The sequence below is a fragment of the Heloderma suspectum genome, chromosome 3, assembly GCF_057233095.1.
Source record: "Heloderma suspectum isolate Gila_16-S chromosome 3, 16-S_ref, whole genome shotgun sequence".
NCBI classification, from domain to species: domain Eukaryota; kingdom Metazoa; phylum Chordata; class Lepidosauria; order Squamata; family Helodermatidae; genus Heloderma; species Heloderma suspectum.
The window spans coordinates 130,360,301-130,381,349 of record NC_139460.1 but is presented as its reverse complement, the minus strand read 5'-3'; the positions used below and the strand labels follow the sequence as shown (position 1 = coordinate 130,381,349).

Here is a 21,049-nt window from a genome sequence, read left to right as displayed (position 1 = left end):
CTTCCTCCATGATCCAGCGAACGTTGGCGATTTGATCTCTAGTTCCTCTGCCTCTTCGAAACCCAGCTTGTACTTCCGGTAGTTCTCAGTTCACATACTGCTGAAGCCTAGCTTGTAGGATTTTGAGCATCACCTTGCTGGCATGTGAAATGAGCGCAATTGTGCAGTAGTTTGAACACTCTTTGGCATTGCCCTTCTTTGGAATTGGAATGTAAACTGACCTTTTCCAGTCTTGTGGCCACTGTTGAGTGTTCCAGATTTGTTGGCATATTGAATGCAGCACTTTAACAGCATCATCTTTTAGGATTTTAAATAGCTCAGCTGGAATACTGTCATCTCCACTAGCTTTGTTGTTAGCAATGCTTCCTAAGGCCCACTTGACTTCACTCTCTAGGATGTCCAGCTCAAGTTCAGTGACTGCACTATCATGGCTATCAGGGGCATTAAGATCTTTCCTGTATAGTTCTTCTGTGTATTCTTTCCACCTCTTCTTAATCTCATCTGCGTCTGTGAGGTCCCTGCCTTCTTTGTCCTTTATCATGCCCGTCTTTGCACAAAACGTTCCCTTGAGATCTCCGATTTTCTTGACGAGATCTCTAGTCTTTCCCATTCTGTTGTTTTCCTCGATTTCTTTGCATTGTTCATTTAAGAAGGCCTTCTTGTCTCTCCTTGCTATTCTCTGGAACTCTGCATTCAGTTGGATATATAACTCTGCATTCAGTTGGATATATTTGGATATATATATTTTTATTGATTATGTCCATGTTAATCTATATGAGCTTTATATAACTCACAAGTGGGACGAGATGGCAATGAAATATATGGGTTGTGGGATGGGTTTCCACATTCTGATGTCTCGGGGACAGCTCTTATATGGCACCATGCCGGGCTCCAGTACAAATTCCACACCAAACCAGATTCAAATGTTGTGAGTGTCATTGCCTATGCAGTCAGAATGGCCCCAGCCACTCACAAGAGGTGTGCAGAGCTACAACAAATCTTTAGGAAAAAATCCAGCAAAGTCGTCCTCCCCCCCCCCGCCCCCCCAGAAGAAAAAAGTATTGAGGACTGAGCATGTTCAGTGTTGACTCACTGTTGGGGAGAAAACATGGAAAAGGAGGTGAAGAGAAATAGAAAGGTTAGAATCCTGAACAGGGAGCACTGTACTGTAACTTTTGTTCTTGTTACAGGCCTTATTTGTATAAATGTAATACATACAATGTAAGTACTGCATACATTGGGTTCCTTGCAAGAGGAAAAAAGGTGGGATATAAATGCAATAATAAATACGTTGCTTTTTGGCTAAAGGCCCCTCCGTTTTTCTGATCAAAGACATCCTTGTTCTTGTTTCCTCATGTCTTATAAATAATTGCCCACAATAAACCACACACAAGAAAGAGTAGAATAAATAGGCAGAGCATAGTTCACGTTTAGCTGCAAATTTGCAGCTGGCTTGGGGCAGAGACTCTACAGGTGCACACAGAGTCATCGCCTGAGAGAATGGGTAGCCCGAAAGGCCGAATAACCGGCATCGGCCTCAACGGGGCTCGCTCCTGCCACCTGGCCGCATCGCACCGAGCCGTGAACAATAACGGTGGAGAGCGCTTGCCTGGCCGTAACACGGAGGCGGCAGCAGCGCTTTCCCGCCTCCGCGTCTCTCCCACCCACCCCTTCCCCTCTCGCGAGACCCTCGTAGGAATGAGGGGGCCGTTCTCGCGATGCTTCCTGGCAAGGGTTGGCGGTTGGCTGAGGGATAAGGGAGAAGCGGGGCCGGAGCGGCGTCGAGCCGCGGCGGGGGCGCAGTCGCCGCCGGGCGCGGGGCTCGTGAGAGGCTGTCACCCCGCCAGAGCCATGGAGGCTCCGCTTCAGCGGGAATCTCCGCGTCGTGGGCCAGAGACCCCGCCACAGTCCCCGCCACAGTCCCCGCCGCCGCCGCCGCCTCCTCCTCCGCTGCCGCCGCCGCCGCCGCCTTCCAACCTGGGGCTGCCGCCGGGCAAACAACAGCGGGAAGAGAAAAGAGCGGCGCTGAGTAAAGTGAGAAGCCGGCAAGGCGGGAGGGGGAGCGGCTCTCTCCCAGCACCAGGGACAGCTCACGCGGGGGGGGCGGGCCCGGGAGAGAGGGGGCGGGAGGGGCCACAGTTCCGGAGGAAACGCGGCTGGGTGTGGGAAGGTGAGCCAGGCAGGGGGATGAGGAGGGCGACGGACATGCGCTGGGCGGGGCGGAGGGCTGCCGACACTGCCAGCCCATCCCCTTGTCTGGTCTCGGAAGCGAAGCAGAGTCAGCCCTGGTTAGTACTTGGGTGGGAGGCCGCCCGGCAATCAGGCTTCCTGCACTGAGCGCGGGGTTGGACTCGATGGTCTCGCAGGCCCCTTCCAACCCTATGATTCTGTGATGCCCACAGGCCCCGTGGCTCTAGAGCATTGGCCTTTGGTCTGGCTGCAGGACCCTGGTCAGAGACAGAGACCGCCTTGGCAGCCTTGGGCAAGCCCGGATCCTCCCTCCAGCTGCAAATCTCCATCACTTCACGACTATAGGCATTACCAACCCCATTCAACCCCAAAGAGGCTGGGAAAATCCAAGTAGAGGTTTAAACCGGAAGAGGTTTGTGCTGGGGAAGAGCAGGTGTGAAGGATATTGTCACCATGGATCAGTATTTTGAGGCCAGGTCTGGCTAAATGGCATAAGAATAGAAAATCATTTGACCTTCTAAGAATTACTAATAGGAGGAGTTCCCCCCCCCCCATGGAATATAAATTAAATAATATGTTTGGTGATATTGTAGGCACTGGAATGGATACTCCTGAGTCTTCTGTGCCCTCAGTTTTACATGTGATACTTTGCAGGTAGTTATACGTCGGCTACCTCCTAGCTTTACCAAGGAGAAGCTGGAGGAACAACTCCATCCACTACCTGCTCATGATTATTTTGAATTTTGTACCTCCGATCCCAGGTGAGAACTTGCTTAGCATTTCTATGAGCAAAGGAGGCATTTTATTTGGGCTTGCATGGTGTCACTCATACCTACAGCATCCAGATTCTGGTACAGGATGTTTTCAGTACAAGGAGAATTATAAAAACATTTGTCATAAAGCAATGACAAACATCATATTAGAGCATTCTAAAGAGATTAATATGTGTGATGTGCATCTGCTATTTTCTTTGCTTTACTGTGATGCATGTCATGGACATGAATTTCTTCCCATGAGTCTAGGGAATCAGGGAAGCACACTGAGCTTTGAGAGTGTGTCAGAAAGAGTATCTGGAATCTACTTTATATATTTTGGTTATTAGATCGACGCTCTAGCCTCCTGTATTTGTGGTCATTTAGGGCTACTTCACACAATAAGCTCTTAATGAGAGGCTTCTATGGCACAGAAATTTCCCTGCAATTATACTGGCCTCTGATTTTGAATGCCAGTGTAGTCATCCACAGCCACTCTTGCATACACTTGAGAGGGGGAAGAGTAGTGGTGATATGATGTTTCATCTTATCAAGAATGCCCTGCTTGTTTATTTAAGATATTAGTATACACTTTTCCTAATCTCAAAGTGATTTACATAGAAAATGAAATAGTATTTAAAATCACATACATTATTGAAACACAGTTATTAGAAGCTGACAGTATGAGCTTTATGGCCTATGATTCTCTCTTGCCTTCCCCTGATGGTATAAAAGTCTTTAAGAAGCCTCTGGAAAGCAGGGAAGGGGATGTCCTAGCTAGGCATCAGGCTTTTCATGGTCTTTTTTCAGGAGCTAATGGGATGAGTTCCCTAGCTTGGGTGTTTCCTCTTTTGCCTTCCTCTTAGGGCTCATTGTTCTATGTGTTATCATCTTTAATCCTTCTTCCCTTGTCTTTGTGTGTGTATGTGGAGAATGGAATAAAATATTATAGTTGGAAAGAAAGAGCAAAAACCAACAACAAAGCTCAAACCTGCAAGTTTAATAAGGATATGAAGGCATTGTCTGATCACATTATCAAGATGATTGGTTAAGATTTTGGTTGTTAGTACAAAACTGTGGGCATTCTTCCAATCTCCATAGCTTTTGTTACATTACCATGGGGGATATCAGAGGCTCACAGGTTCTGAGAGGCAGCAAAGAGGGAAAATCCCCAGACATTGGTATCTAGATATGAGATTTTGACTTGTTTGCTTCATTTAGCACTATACTCTATGGCCACTCCTACACCCTGCATTCACAGAGATCAAGGTGCGGAAAAGCTCCTGTTACCTTCCCCCACCATTCCTCCTCTGTGCCTGGTACACAGCTCTTCTTGGCAATGATACAGACCACTCTCTTTCAGCTGAAGCCCTCCCATATCTCACCTATCTCTCACCTATCAGCTTCCAGCATCCACTGTTCTACAGGCCCTTTGTGCTCAAGCTACTCCCGCTCAAAGGAAGAGCAGAGCCATAGTAGCTAGTAGAAAACATTGGATCCTTGAAGGAGGGCCTTGTTTGAAAGATGGGCGGGTTGAATCACAGCACACTTAGCAGCATTGGTTGAGTGGAGAATTATACTGGACTAAGGCTGTAGCCATTCCACACCCTACTTTCTATGCATGTAGCATTGAAGCCAATGACTACTAAGGTTCATAAATTTCTTATTTCATTATTGTTTCATTTGATGTATAAATATAATGCTTGCCTTCTTTGGGAATACTTATGCTTCTACCCTTCCTTTTAAAAGATAAACATAAATAACAGGAAACATTCACTCTTGTTGCAGTCTTTATCCTCACCTCTACTCAAGAGCATATATTAATTTTAGAAATCCTGATGACATCCTTCTTTTTAGAGATCGCTTTGATGGCTATGTCTTCATTGACAACAAAGGTAATCCATTCATCACTATGGCAAAGAATCAAAGAACCATACAACCAGTTGTATGCACCCAAAAGGGTGTTGTGTTTGTGTTTCTTAAACAATAGCTAATCTTGCCATATGACAAAGCAAAAAAGCTTAGTCAGTCTTTCCGAAGTTCTGATCATAGTTCAGTCCTGACAAAGGTTCACCATGTTTCGTAAATCATATTTTTGTTTTACACAATCTCCAAAATGTTTCATGATTTTTGATTGTGGCACAGTTTTAAACTCATAGAAGCATATGGGACTTCATTGGTGATCGTCCGATGTTCTCTCAGAGGCAGGAATCCTACCCAAAGTTATCCTTGTCAAACACTCATTTCCAGTGTTACAACCCTTGGATATATAGCTGGCAGAGACTTTGAGAGGTCTGCATTCCACTTTGAAACCAGGTGAAGTTTGCAGATAAAATTAGGCCATAGACATTTGCATAGAAATTAATGTCTGTGCAGTGAACTGTTACCAAGATATTTATTTATTTATACATATATGCCTCACCCTTAAGTGTGAATACTATCATATGAGTTTCAAGAAACTGAATAACTGTGGAATCCTATGCATGTCTACTCAGATGTAAGTCTCAGTGAGTTCAAAGGGGCATAATCCCAGCTAAGAAGGTATAGGATTGCAGCTGAAATAACTTTAAAATGAAGTACAATTGTAGCATTTATTTTCTTGTAGTTCTTCGATCGTCCTCTATCAGCATCTTTGTTGATATATTTGTTGGTCTGAGCTATGATACATATTTTCTGCCATGTTTAAAAGAATATAAATGAAAAGGTTTATGGTACCTGTTTGCATTGGTCCCACTCTACCTGTGTGGCCAGGGATGTGGATTGCATCTGCATCAGCATCAATATCAACAGACATATCCAGCCAGAGCAGTGGAGTTTGGATGAGCATCATGATTCAAATGTAACTATTGAGTGGGTGGTGGCGATGCAGTTGAAGGCACACTTGGAAGAAGCCGATTATCTAGATCCATCTCAGTCGGGCTTCAGGCCTGGGCATGGGACAGAAACAGCCTTGGTCACTTTGGTGGATGATATGAGGAGGGCTTTGGATAGGGCTGAATGCTCCTTCCTTGTTCTCCTTGACCTCTCAGCGGCTTTTGATACCATTGCCCACGGTATCCTCCTGGATCGCCTGGAGGGGTTGGGCATTGGAGACATCGTATTATGGTGGTTGAGGTCCTTCCTCTCTGGCAGGCACCAAAGGGTAGCACTGGGAGAGGAGGAGTCGGACCTGTGGCCACTCACTTGTGGGGTGCCACAGGGTTCCATCCTCTCCCAGATGCTATTTAACATCTACGTGAAGCTGCTGGGGACTATCATCAGGAGGTTTGGGGTGCAGTGTCATCAATATGCGGATGACACACAGCTCTACCTCTCGTTCAAATCTTCACCAGGGTTGGCTGTAGAATCCCTGTCTAAATGTCTGGAGATGGTGAGTGGCTGGATGGGGAGGAATAAGCTGAAGCTGAACCCTAACAAGCCCGAGGTACTTTTGATGGGAGACAAGAGGAGGTTGGGGGATGTTGACCTGGTGTTGAATGGGGTACGGCTACCCTTGAAAGACCAGGTTCTCAGCCTGGGGATCATTTTAGACTCCCAGCTATCCATGGAGGCTCAGGTGTCAGCCGTGAGCCAGACAGCGTTGTATCAACTCCATCTGATACGGTGATGCCTACCTTCCCGAGCATCTGCTCCCATCGGTAATACATGCCCTGGTCTCCTCTCGTCTAGACTACTGTAATGTGCTCTATGTGGGGTTACCCTTGAAGATGGTTCAGAAGCTGCAGCTGGTGCAGAACGTGGTGGCTCGCCTGATTAAAGGCAGCCGCTGGCATGATCACATCACTCCAGTGCTGAAGGTGTTTCACTGGCTACCAGTTGTTTTCCGGGCCAAATTCAAGGTGTTGGTTTTGACCTTTAAAACCCTATATGGTTCTGGCCCAGCCTATCTCAAGTAGCGCCTCCAACAACACCAGACAGGCCGCTCAACAAGATCAGCCTCGGATGGCCTTCTCTCTGTCCCATCAGCCAGGACAGCTAGGCTGGTGAGGATGAGGGAGAGGGCCTTCTCTGTGGTGGCCCCCACTCTGTGGAACTCCTTCCCTAGGGAACTCCACCATGCCCCTTCTTTAATGAGCTTCCACCAAGCACTGAAAACGTGGTTGTTCAGGCAGGCATTTGGGGTGGGTTAGGGTATTTTTAAATATGTTTAATGTGTAATTTTACTGTTTTAAATTGTACTGTTGTACATCTCCCAGAGTGGCCGGGTGACTGGCCAGATGGGTGATTGAGAAATTTAAGAAACAAACAAACAAACAAACAAACCAGCCAGGTGCTCATCTATCTGCACTGAATGCATATGTGGACATTTGCTTTTGTAAGTGGATTTACTTTTCTGTATCAAGGCAGTCAGTCTTTAGGTTGCAATTCTATAGCCACTTACCTGGAAGTAAGCCTCATTGAATTCAGTGGGACTAACATGCACAGGAACTGCCCAGAGAGCTTTAGCTATTGGACAGTATAGACATTAAATAAATAAATAAATAAATAAATAAATAAGGGTTGCGCTGTTAGGCAGTGAAAAATAAAATGACACATTTTAATTCTTATATTTGTACTCAAGGGAACCTAGGAGCAAGTTCTCTTCAATCTCAAAATGTGTATATTATTTACCTTTAATCATTAAATTCCTTTGCAATTCTTTCAAGGTTTAGAATATCCTGCTGTTGTTGAATTTGCACCATTCCAAAAGATTTCTAAAAAGAAGCTGAAGAAGAAAGATGCAAAAGCTGGAAGCATAGAAGATGGTAATCCCATTTTCTTGGCAGAAACATTTTCCTAACCTACTGTGGTTAAGTCACAGTTTCTCATGTAATATATAGCATGTAGTTATTAACTTTCTTTTCAACATTTTTCTTTTACAGATCCAGAATACAGAAAATTTTTAGAAACTTATTGTGCTGAAGAAGAAAAAATATGTGCCAACCCTGAAACCCTACTAGGAGAAATTGAGGCAAAAACAAGGGAACTTATTGGTCTGTTAAGCTGATTTCCCCCTCCTTAACGGAAATTTTCCAAATTATATTTCAGTTGTCCTGCTTATTAGGCATCTTGAAGTTATTAATATTAAATTGTGGTTATCTATAGCACAACTGCAGAAGTTCTTAATAAAAATAACAGTCCTTGTTTATTGTTTAACATTAGCTGAAGAGCAGAATTGGAATGCTAGCACTTTGCAGAACACTGCACTCAGATAGGTTCATATATTTATGAAGTTGGTGAGATACTCTCAGAGACCTTTTATGGTCAAGATCTGCTATTTCAAAAGCTAGGAGAATGATCTTAGTATGCCAACACAGATTTTGTGTTATCCTGACCTCTTTATCACTCCTACATATTTGAGATCATAAGTGACTCCAACTGGGTATTAAAAATACATAAAATGTTTTCCTCTAACCAGTGCAATTTTATATACCATCTGTTCTCCTACAGTAAAGAGGAGGTTGTTCTGTGATGTTTCAGCCCTGCCTCCCATTGTGTTATTTTTAAAATTTTAAGTTTCACTAAAAAGGCATGGTGCTGGAGTTGGACCCTAACTGAAGTAAATAGGAGAAAAATTAATTCAGCATGCTCAAAGTAAGGATGGGTGAGAGGTCAAAATAATCCCAGCTTAGTGAAAGCTCTAATGTAACAACATAATGGCTACTTTATCTAGATTCAACAAATAAGATAAGGAGGTGTTAATAATTCATTATTGGGTTTGCTGCTGCTGCTGCTGTTGTTGTTCTAGAAACAAAACCCTGGCTGGTTATTAATAACATATGTAGTTCTCCAAAAACATACATACTGGATATTAATATTCTTGTTTGATATGTAGTACAATCTATTTTTACTTAAATTATGTCATTTGTGTAATAGATTATTAATAACTCAGAGTACTAAAAGGGCTAAATGATATGCAATGCAATCAAAAAGATAACAAGGAGTTTCCATTACATTGCTGTCCTGTTTATGTACATATATGAGGGCAGATTTGCGAATTACAGGAATGGCACAAAAGACGTTACCAGGGATTCAGTTTGGTGATACTTTAGTGATTGATATCTGTAAGAACAGAACATGTGAGTTGCTGAATTATGGGGTTTCTTCCCATGCCAGCCTCACCTGTCACTGGGGGCTAACAACATTTCTGTGAGAAGAATTATACCATTCAGCAGAGCCATATGGGTGACCAAACCATGTGCAACTGGATTCCATGCTGCTCCAATAATGTATGAACTAGGTCTCCATGGGATTAGAGAGGATAATTTTGATATCCATTTACTATTTATCTTATGTTTTGAACCACAAGCCAACACAGTAACTTTAGAAGTATTATTAAGGAATAATAGTAACTATGGGTCAATACAGAATTGAAGAGGAGAGAACTGGTGTATCTTACAGCTTAAGAGCAAGATATACAACATGGATATCCTTGGTTTAAATCTCAGTCAGCTGTGGATCCACTGGGTGGCATTAGACAGACATGATCTCTTAGCCCATATCTGTGAAATTTAAGATAATAACTACCTCGCATTGTTGTTATAAGGATTACTGAGAAAATATATGTGAAATGATTTTAGTGCTTAGGAAAAAGCTATATAAATACTAAGTATATTATTGATTTAATCTGCTGTGTCTAAAGTTAAAACACCTAGGAATCAGTGTCAGTGCCATAGAAGCTGTGTTTTTCATGACTCCTTGTCTTTGGAAGGGAACAAATGTTCCCACTAAAACCAAAACCTATAAGCAAAAATATGTAGAAATGGAAATTGCAAGTTAACTCCATGGTCACTCATCATAGTTGCCACAGGTTGGCCAAGTTGTGCCCTGTCTTGCTTTTCCCACTTTCTGTGTCTGTTCTGCTTAGTTAAAAACAAAACAAAACATGAGAGCATACGCAGGTAAATATTTTCCACATTGTTTTCAGGGGGTTTATTGTTATCTAATTATTACATACTTTTGCATAAACCTGCAGCATGAGTTTGCATTTCACTTATGATTATAAACAGCAACAAACTCTGAAAGGCTAATTTACAAGGGTACAAGCAATCAAACCCTCACTAGTCAGGTAGAAGATGAAAGAAAAATGCTGTGTAAACAACATGCTTCTTCAACATGTTGAAAAGCCATGAGAAAAATATTTATTGAAAAAAAAATAATATTAAGACTTATACTTTAAGTAATTCCAGATATGGGTCTAGCGTTACTGATTCCTAGACTTCTTAACAATAAAAAATGAATGACTTTTCTGCATTAGAGAAATTATTATTTTTTATTATTATTTATGGCCCATTATGGAACAGTATTCATTGTAGCTATGTTGAGAGCCAGCAGCTCTGAAATCCGATGCTGTCAAGTATCCTAATGCAGGGCAGTTGGATCCCAGAGGTGATCCTTGCCTCCATGCTCCAGCTGCCCTGCATTTTTGCTAGATGGGCCATTTCACCCATCTGGCCACGGTGCTTCAGAGCAGCAGGGCCAAGGTGAACATAGGAAGCTGTGTAAGGCAGCTTTCCTGATCTACTCCCTTCCCCACCCCAGGACCATCCCCTTCTCTCTGTCTCTGCGCTCAGGTTTCTGAGCACAGAGAGGTAACTGGCACTGTTCTCTGCACTGGCTATGAGGTGGAGGGGAGTGTGGTTTACTGGCTTCGAGGTTGGAACCCTGTCTCGTAGCCTAGACACTGTCTAGGGGGCCATAGGATTGGTCTCCTAGCAATTGGCATATTGAACCTTAAATAAAAAGTATGATAAAAACACATGTATCTTAGGAATGGAGGACATCATCACATTTTTTTGTGTTTTAGCTAGAAGAACAACACCACTTTTGGAATATATTAAAAATAGAAAATTAGAAAAACAGGTATGTTTGTATTTTGGACTAAAGCTTCAACTTTGTGTGTCTTATTTGTATTTGTACAAATCTACATTAAACATTTCCATAATTTTAGAGAATCCGAGAAGAGAAAAGGGAAGAACGAAGGAGGAGAGAATCAGAGAAGAAACGCCTAAGAGAAGATGAGAAACGGAAGCGGAGAGAAGAAGAAAGGCGTAAAAGAAGAGAAGCTGAAAAGCAAAAGAAAATTGCTGAAAAAGAAATAAGGATCAAAGTAAAACATTTTTTTAAGATGTCTGCAATCATTCAGTAAAGTTACAGTATTTTAGTTTAATGTGCGTCATCCCCCTAAGTGTGTACATGTGGAAGAGAACTCATAAATTGCAGTGAAGGATGCTTCCATGTAAGTAGCGTAATGATTACTGTACTAGAATACAAGGGGTGGTATCAAATACTGCTCTTGCATGTGTGGACAACCTCTCCAATTCTGGTCCCTTACCACTTGCAGAATGGTGATTTAGTGCTTCCGGAGACAAGCCAAAATGAGCGGAAATGCTCATTTCTGGAACGGGGCAGATTGGCAGAGCTCAGATAAGGGAGCTCTGCTAACCTGCCCCCTTCATAAACAAGTGTTTCTGCTCATTTGGGGGCTTGCCTCTGGAAGTGCTAAATTGTCATTCTGCAAGCACTAGGGGCTGCTTGTAGACTGGAATTGGTGGAGCTGGCTGCGTGTAGACCAGAATCAACAGCCAGCTCTGCTAGTGGATGGGCAGCATTAGATTCTGCCCAAGCAGTTCTCCAACACTATGGTGGTGATCATCTCAGCCAGGGGAATGATCAGTAAAAAAGTGTAAAAGGTGTCCCCAACCAGTCGTGTCCGACTCTAGGGTGCAGTGCTCATCCCTGTTTCTAAGCCGAAGAGCCAGTGCTGTCCGAAGATGCTTCCGTGGTCATGTGGCTGGCATGACTGAACACCGAGGTGCACGGAACGCTGTTACCTTTCCCGCCGAAGCGGTACCTATTTATCTACTTGCAATTTCTTGCTTTCCAACTGCTAGGTTGGCAGAAGCTGGGACTGAAGACGGGAGCTCACTCCGTCACGCAGCACTCGGGTCTCGAACTGCTGTCTTGCCGACCTTCCAGTCTGCAGTTCAGCGTCTTAACCACCACCAGCAGAATCCCTAATCTGTCTCGCTGGTCCAACACCATGTAGAAACACTCAACCCAGCACCTGAGTGGACTGGTCTAATAAGGGAGATGGATTCTTTATACATGACAACAACCCTCTCCCCTCTCTGAACCTCCAGCCAGTGTTGGTGCTACATAACATACCCAGGTGGACAAAACTGAGACAGACCAACTCCATCCAGCTCATCCACTCAAGTCTTGGTGACACAGATGAAGCTGGCCCTTTAATCTATGATTAAATCATGCATGATAGCTGCCTTCTTATAAACCAGTCTGGCTCTAACAAGAAGAATGTCCCTTGAAAGAGGTGTGTGTCAATTGGGAATACTCCTGAATCTAGCTTTGTCACTTGAGGCACAGGTGACCTTGGTGGCTTTGAGTACCTTTTACCAGCTTTAGCTGGTTCACCAGGTATAACCATTCCTAGACAGGGATAGTCTGGCTATAGTTTTCTACACTCTGGTAACCTCCCAACTGAATTACTGTCAAAACTTTTCTGCTTGCCCAAGTGTTTTAAATCAGTTAGTCTGTTTTATTGTATTTCGACAACTTAAAAAGATTATTAAATGATTGTAATTTACTGTTTTTGGTGGGTTTGTGGTTGTATGACCATTTTTGGCTATACTTTTCTTCACCTTCTTGATATCTGTTTGATGACGTTTATAAATATTTTAATTAGTGATAAATACATAATAAATAAATAATATTCTTTAGCTTCTTAAGAAGCCTGAGAAAGGAGATGAGCAAGCCACAGAAAAACACAGAGAAAAAGAAAAAGCTGACATAGAAGACAGCAAATGGGAGAAGTCACCAGGGCATGGGAGTTTAAAATCCAAGCCACTAGAAGGTTCGCTAAAGGAATTTAAGGAAAAGTAAGTAGTAGTTTATTTTGAATATTGAGTTGCATACTCAAGGCGCCTTAATAAATCAGTGCATCCTTTTCACTTACTGTGGAGTAGATTAAGGGCACAACCTTATCAGGTTGCTGCCCATTAGATGGAAGCATCCGATTTCGGAGGCTTCTGAGATTCCTATGCCCTGCTGAGTTGCTGCCACCAGAGTTGGAGAAGCAACTGAGGCAATTTTCACCTCTGTGTCCTCCTTTTCAAATTTTCCCACTAGTGGAGTTAAGCTTGTGGGGGTGGGCCTGGGGCTTGGGAAGCCACAGGATGTAACATGTCCAGGCCTCTCCTCCTCCCTCCCCTTCCTGCCCACAGGCATGCCCCCTTTTTCCTCATCCAAGGTTGTGACACCGACATTGGAAGAGGAGCTGCTGTGGAGCTTTCTGTGGTGGCTAGGAGGGTGGTGGGGGTAAAGATCCAAGTGTGGATTTTCACCTCCAAGGTTGTAGCTCTGGCCTGTGGATGAATTCCCCCATAGGGCTTCCTTTGCAGCTTTGGCCGCCATTTTAAATATTCGAACTGTAGCAGGGGCGTGCAGTAGTTTGTCTGGCAAAGGTGGGTTGTTGGGGTGGCTGACAAGCCAGCCACAACCCTAAAAGAGCCCATAGGTTCTGGGTGGCTTGCCAAACACCCCAACAGCCCACCCTCACCAGGTTCACATGTAACAACAAGCTATGGCACACTCCTACAGCAGTTCGAATATTCAAAGTGGCCACCACTGCCACAACAAGAAGCCCCGTGGGGAAATTCCTTCATGGTGGCTTCTTGTCACATATGAACCAGATCTCTGTATCCTGTGTATCTTATGGCCCCTCAGACAATGACCTGGTTCACATGACACAACAACCTACCCTGGATAAAATATCCATGGAGGGTTGTCGTGATGTCTGAACCCGGCGCAGTTTCCGCATGGTGGTTTATTTTTCATGAACAAGCCAGTCTTGAGATCCCATGGCTTTTTGTTGGGTTCTTCAGGGTGACGTCCAAGCCCAGCAGGGCATATACATCGTGGGTTGTTAGGAACGGTTGGAGAGCCACCCGGCAAGAGCAGTGAAAACCCTTGCCGCTACTTGTGATCCCGCTAGTGCTGTAGCCACCCACCCTCACCTCTCATCCTTTTTCAGCGTCCTCCTCCCCATGCTCATAAAAATCAAGAAGAAAGGATGCCAGCGAGTGTCCCAAATGCATTTGCAACCTTTTGTTTTCCAGTATTGTACAAGTGTGCAGAGGCAAAAGTCTACCACTATGAAATTTCCATAATTTCCCCCTTGGCTTTGCTGCTCTGCCATGAAATTTGTATAGTTTTAGCAATCTGCCTCACTGCTCTGCTGTGCAATTTGTGTAATTTTCCCTTCAGCTTTACTGCTTTGCCTTGTAATTTGTGTATATTTACTTATCCCCTTCACTGCTCTGCCTTGACATCTGCATGTTTATCAATCCACCTCACTGTTCTGTAACCCACATGTATATCTGACAGCTAACAATGGAGACCAGTGGAGGCAAGCAACAAGCTCAAAGGGTGGGGGGAGCCAAAAGTGGTCAGCAGCTGCAGGAGAAGGATCTTTTGGGACAGGTGTGCTTACTTCAGGAGTAGGTAAAGCGGCCTTTAAAAAAAAAAAAAAAGTTCACTAGCAAGCTAAGCACCAAGGGGACGATGAAATTTACAAGGATATTGACAAGAGGGGGTATTGGTATGTTTGGCTAAGTAGCAGACAAGCACTCTTATGTACTTTTGCACACACACCCATTTAAAAAAAAATTGTGAACAAATTCCTGTGTTCATAAGGGCTCAGAAAATGGATTCCATTTGGCGATCTGATGCTGGGGGGCGGGGTTCCCTCGGGAACTGGCACCCAAATGGTTTTGTTGTAGGGACTGAGGATGTGAGGGGTTCTGCTGCAAAGGCACCTGGGATACATGCTGGGAGCCAGCAGGAGGACCAAGGGGGGACGCAAGCCACAGAGTGCGCAATTGTCAGGTTAGCGAGCCAGCCACGAACCCAGGGTGGCTTATTCTCAGGGTAGCTTAGTGTGATGAGCAAGGTCTAGGGGCCATGGGATTGTGCCCTAAAACATCTTGCCTTGATGACTCAGCTTTTCCATGTTCTAACAACTTAAGTCCTAGAGGTTGTCACTTTTCCTATTGCTCAGGTGCTGGGAGTTGCAATGCTAAAGCAGTCTTGGTCTTAGTTGAGTTGCTTAGGTTATAGAGCTGATGGGAATGCATTATTTGATTCCTCATTATTTGATTGTTGAGTATGTAGTAACTTGTATCTCAGTTTGTGAACTGAGTAAGCAATCCTATTCCCACTTACCTAGGATTGAGCCCAATTGACATCAATGAGTAAACATGTAGAGAATTGCACAGTTGGTATAGTTGGCCCTACTCCAATGCCACTAAATTATCTGGGAGCTTTGTTTTGGCATTATATGTCTCATTATCCGAGTTTTAAGCAAAGTTTGGATTGTTCATTTTTCAAACACAGATCACAAAATGATAGTGATAAAGAGCAAAGAGATTCAGAGAGAAGATTTCGTGAAAAAGATCCTGAGAGGCAAAGGTATCGGTTAGAAGATGGTCGAAAGCACAGAACTCACTATGAATATGACAAGTTTGTGAGAAGGAATGAAGACGAGGTGAAGTGGGGGAAAGGATACAATCAAGATCGAGGGAAGAAAGTGAACTACAACTACAGCTTCACTGTGGACACAGTAGACAAACTGGGTAAAGAGGACAAGTGTGATGACATGGCATCCAAAAAGGAGCGCATAAGAAATAAGGTTCTTTTATTCATTTAGGATAATCTTTCATTAGTAAAATTACTTCAGGGTCACACAGGATTTGCTTTTGACATCTCAGCATTAACTTTTTAAACAGCTTGATTTTTAGTAATATGAAAAACTCCATATTTATTCAGCAAAAGCAGTTAAAATGATAGGCATTCAAATCTATTTTTGCTGCTTAGTTATATGTTTGCATTTTCAAAATACATGCTTTTATGAAGCACCTTTCTTAGAATTCTAGCTTTTAAAAATGTGCTTACCTGTTTTAATAAACACATGACAGAATGTCTGCACTCTCCATGAGAACCAATCCTCACCTAATCCACTCCCAAAGATCCTGATCTTATGTCCTAGTACATTACTATTAAGGGAAAGACTGGGCAGAACAGTCTAAGCTGAAGTAACACTGGTGCTGGCTGAGTAATAAAAAAAAATGCAGTCATGACAGTTGAGTACTAGAGCATCTAAGAAAAGGTGAGGAATCTATTTTCTGAAGGTTTTCAAAAGAAAACTCAGTAACAGTTTAGCTGTTGTTAATACTGACATAGTCCAGAGGATGGTATTTTCCACAGATATCACTTTTGCACTTGATCCTGTGGATATGTTTAGCTGCAGTGGTACAAAGAGTGGCTTGCATTGACACAACTACAGCAGCACCCTTTGCGGGCTGGACAACCATGCTGTGCTACTTGGTAGTTGGAACCACTTTATAATGACTTACTACAATTCATCAGGGATGTGTAGCTTGATCCTAATCATGTTTACCAAGAAGCAAGTCCCACTAATATCTGTGAAGCTTATTCCCCAATAAGTTTCAATTTGCAGCTTTAGCAGTGTTTATGGCATCATGATTGACTATAGCCTAGCTGTAAGGCCTTTGTGACTGCATCTATCTAAGGCAGTTGCCTTGTCTGCCACCCACATTTGGCTATTACCCATGCCATAGTGTAAGCCTCTTGTATCACTAGCAAAATGCTACAAGATATGATACTGAACTTGAGCAGCTGCTCTTCGACCCATACGTACTTGCTAACCAGGAGATTATTAAATCAAGCACTGCATTGTCAGGTCAGCTTGTAGATTGTTATGCTAACTTTATATCTTGGAAACTGTGGACTATTTTTCTGTTTGAAAATCATTATGTCCATATTTAGTTTGCATCCAGCTTTCTCCTAGTTGTTACAATGAACTTAAACTTGGATAGTGGGCTTGAAACTTTCCATGGATCAAGTTTGTACCGTGCTCTTGCCTATCACTTTCCTCCCAAAATAGCTATCCTAATTTGTCTAGAATATTTTTAATCTGCTTAAAGTACTTGGCTTCTAGGAACCAGGGTGAGATGATAAATGTCAAACCACTATAATCTAGTTTTCCCTATTTCTTATTGAATGTAGAGCAGTTTGTCAAAAAGTCCTCTTTTCTGTATCAACTCATTTAAGACATTCTGAGATCTCCTATATATGGATAAATGGTTTTCTCAAAGCCTTAATCTCTTTTATTTGTTTCTTCCTACACAGGATCGACCAGCCATGCAGCTATACCAGCCAGGAGTTCGCATTCGAACACTTACGGGGTGTACAAGTAGGTCCTATGACTGTGCTGAAAAGTCTTCTGAAGAGGCTTATGACAGAAAGTATGAGGCAGATAATTCAACTGGAGGTGGTTCTGAGAAGAGTGAAGATGCAGAATAAAACAGCATGGACAAAAACTTCAGTATTAAGGTTTAGTGTCCCCACAGAAAAGTCTATGTTTTCAGAACCAGCATTATCAAGAAAACAATGTTTTCTTTTTCTAGCAGTAATTTGGGCAACATGCAACATTACATATATTGAATGAGGATAGAATTACTTTATGAAAAAAATGAAAGGAAAGGACTTGTCAGTCTTAGAGGGTACATTTATTATTTTTCCAGCTGTGGATATGCTGTGTGCATGTGAGGACAAATTTTAATCCCACCACACATATAGGTGCATATTTGAATGTATGTTATGATAGGAATAGCATATAACTATTATTCACTAGGTTGGATTTCATAGGTATTATCACTGACATGTTACACAATCAAATATGCACTTCTATGCATAATAGGGCGGGGGGGGTGGCACCAGGGGAGATCTTTTCAAATGCATAGGCCATACTTTGGCTTGAGATGTGGGGAAAGCATGTATGATACAACCTTGTTGAATATCATGCTACATTTCAGAATGTAGAAGATGGAAGCTTCTAATAGCTTCTAGCACATTTTAAAGTTTGTATAGTACATCTCAGAAAATATTACGCCTGTTCCACTCTGTTAAATGAGAGGAATATTTTTAAAGTGTGTATTTCCATCCATTTTAATTGAGGCATTTAAATGTGTTCTACAAATTGCATTAACTACCCAGCTCCAAGCCCTGTAAAACAAGAATAGAATTATACAGACAATAACTATATTTACCTCAGTGGAGAGAAAAAACACACAAGTACCATAGCCTTGGTCCTGTAAGGAGTCAATAGTTTAGTCCGAATTTAGTAAGTGCATTACCGCGTAATGAATAATAGCAACTAATGCCATCTTTTCATTGGAACTGTTCATATGCTTCTAATGAAGATGTTTAAATTATTATGGTAGGGCAGTATTCAACTTGCTGCAGGATCATGGGAGGTTAAAAGTTACACTTGCAGAACAAGGTTCATAATTGGCATATTTATGTCCAGTGTCTGTATGCCTCAGTATCTCCTTGTATTTAAATTGGTTTTCAAGGGCAAACTGGACACTAGGATAGCATGACCTATGTGTTATAATTGGGGTTGTGTAAAATTCTTTTAAAGGGTGTGTATGTTTTAAAGTGCAGCATGTGCAGGTGGGAGGGGCGTCCTTAATCTTTGCTTCTTCCAGCTCTTTTTCTCTCAGCTGGGTTAGTTCTGGTCTCAGAGACCCACCAGAACAATAGCTTGGGCGAGGCAGTTTCAGGAAAGAAGGTATGGTCAGCACCACTTTCTGCTCTCCCTGCTTTACAGAAATTCAAAGGTGTCCCAGTTCTAACACACTGGTTGGCCACTGTCATATCTAGCTTGCTCTTCAATTTGCTAAAATGTCAGGTAAGTGTCAGTACTTTTTTAGTTTCTGAACTATTTTTGCCTTTTAAGAGGTTTCCTCTTCAACCAGAAGAAAGGCTGATCTGAGTCAAAATATTTGTATCTGTTTTTCATGAAATAGCAGTTTTAAATGTTTTTGCCATTTTTAATATGTGATTTTAGCAACAATGTTTTGTATGTTAATATTTAATAAAATATGTTTTTACATGTCACCAATGAAAACATATATTTTGTTACATAAATAAGCTATGAATTAGAATGTGTTTGAGGGAATAACCAGTGATTGCAATTCCCTCTGTTCATTATGCTAGTTGAAAAACACATTTTGATCATATATATCCTTGTTGTTTCTGGTATCTTCAGTGAGCAACTGCACATGTTTTGAGGGAAGAGCATCAATCTGACAATGCTGACATGCTTTGTTTGTCTAAAACACACCTTATTTTGACTACTTTTTAACATCATGTCTTGACCTTTTATTACTAATCGTACTATCAGCATTTGATTGTTCTAATGTAAATAAAGGTGATCTTCTGGAATGTCAACCACTAGAAACCTAATCTGATCATCTGAGTAATGTTTAGCCTGATATTTTTCTTCTATACCAGAATGATTATGAAATATTCAAAAGTACTGTGCAGTTCAAAAGTACTGTGCCAATTCAGCATTTCTGTATATGAATGTGTATATTCACCTTACTACTTATATAGTCTCTAGTTTCCTGACGAAGCTCTCAGTTTCAGTTATTCTTCCATTATTTCCTGGCTGACAAACCAGATAAACTGGACTGCTTGGATTTAATCCCACTGCCCCAGTTCATCTGCAGAAGCAGGCTTCTACAAGGGCAGCCAATACAAAAGTAGACATGCATGTGTATCAACAATCATGATGCTCATTTCAGCCCCACTGAGCTGGCTGGACATATTTTGATCGGTTTAGGAGTTTAGGGATCCTTCTGGTATCAGCAGTGGCCAGGAACAGTTTTTATTAGCTGTATCTATTATGTAAGCTGTATTCCATCTTTAAGAAGAGGGATCTTGCTTTGCTGATACATGCTTTAGTAACCTCTAGGAATCAATACTGTATTGCACTCTACATGGGCTGCCCTTGAAGATAACTCAAAGTTCAGCTAATGTAGTATGCCATTCCCTACTTTCTGTTAGGTGAGGAGAGACCAGAACATATTCAAACTATATTGGCTACGAATAAGCTTCCAGGCCCAACTTAAGGTGCAGGTTCTTGCCTTTAAAGACCTTCACAACCTGTATCTGGATCACAAAGCAGAGCCTTTCTTGCAATTCTCCTGAGATGTACTTTCCTGTGATCCAAAGCTGTACTGTTCTGGAGGCTTTCTAGAGAATATTCAAAATATATCTCTTCTAAAAGGCATATAGCTATTGAGTGGGTATTTCTAGTCCTGCTGCTATAGAAAGCACTGTTTTAGTGATTATAGCTTTGAGATTTATTTTAAATTGTTTTAATGTTGTTCGTTTATTTCCTGTTATGTACACCCCACTTTTCTATGTAAATATACATATTCTAAAGTTGTGAAAAAATAACAATAAACCAATCAAATAAAAGTAGCAACAGCAGCAACAATATAACACAAATAAAACAGCTGACATTTTTAATGCTAAAAGTCTGTCTGAATAGAAATATATATTCTTCCATTAAAGGCAGAAAGAGGGGGAGGCTGCTTGATCTCACCCTATTGATTTAGTGTTTGTTTTGTTGGAAGCTGCCTTAAGCCTAGGGACATTCACTCATACAAGTCAGTTTCCACTTTGAGTGTATTCTCATGATGCATTGGGAACTGCACATACAGATTGGATGCAGGCATATCCGGAGGCAAAACATCTAACCAACCCCCATCTGTAGGGTATAAATGGAAATGTGTATTACAATGCCATTCAAATGCCCCTCTCCACCTGCAACCTGGGGCTACTTTTTGCATGTAATGCAACTGTTTGTCATGCCTCCCTCGGGTTCCTCCAAGGACTAAGGGGAATGGTAGGTTCCAGACCCAGGAGAAGGGACTAGCACAGAAGTAGCTCAAGACCCCTCACCACCTGATGATGATCAATGCCCTGCTACAGCCCCTCATTGGATTCAGAGGGTGAAGTCCTGCTGACCCTAGCAGAGCGAAGGTGGCTTCATGTGAAAGAATGTAGGTGAGTCTGTCCATTTAAGACAGAGAGGCTCCCAGAAGCCTCTCTGTTGAACTGGTAAACACCCCAGCTCTGTGCAACCGCCTTCCTTTGCCTGCCTTGGCAGATTATCGGCAAGTGATTTATTGCAGCCATTGCATACTAGCTGCAGTCAGCTGGCAAGGACTGACACT

At 42.3% G+C, this 21,049-nt stretch overlaps 1 protein-coding gene across 2 annotated transcripts; it reads left to right on the top strand.

Moving 5' to 3' along the window:
* The first annotated feature begins 1,727 nt into the window (after positions 1-1,727).
* UPF3A (UPF3A regulator of nonsense mediated mRNA decay) lies at positions 1,728-20,343 on the top strand. Of its 2 annotated transcripts, none has more exons than XM_084844534.1 (10): positions 1,728-2,034; positions 2,845-2,951; positions 4,731-4,837; positions 7,589-7,687; positions 7,805-7,915; positions 10,729-10,784; positions 10,873-11,031; positions 12,660-12,817; positions 15,333-15,571; positions 17,148-20,343. In XM_084844534.1, exons 1-10 carry the CDS (start codon positions 1,852-1,854, stop codon positions 17,213-17,215), a joined length of 1,287 nt encoding a protein of 428 aa, XP_084700660.1. In that variant the 5' UTR covers positions 1,728-1,851; the 3' UTR covers positions 17,216-20,343. The 2 variants fall into 2 exon arrangements, with proteins under 2 accessions (XP_084700660.1, XP_084700659.1); XM_084844533.1 differs by having other exon boundaries at positions 15,333-15,627; positions 17,148-20,252.
* Positions 20,344-21,049: the final 706 nt, after the last annotated feature.

Excerpts from the sequence above, each read along its gene's own strand:
- UPF3A (XM_084844533.1), top strand. The coding sequence starts at position 1,852 with ATGGAGGCTCCGCTTCAGCGGGAATCTCCGCGTCGTGGGCCAGAGACC. Across the intron at positions 11,032-12,659 it reads AAAAAGAAATAAGGATCAAA|CTTCTTAAGAAGCCTGAGAA; the intron begins GTAAAACATTTT and ends AATATTCTTTAG. Across the intron at positions 12,818-15,332 it reads CTAAAGGAATTTAAGGAAAA|ATCACAAAATGATAGTGATA; the intron begins GTAAGTAGTAGT and ends TTTCAAACACAG.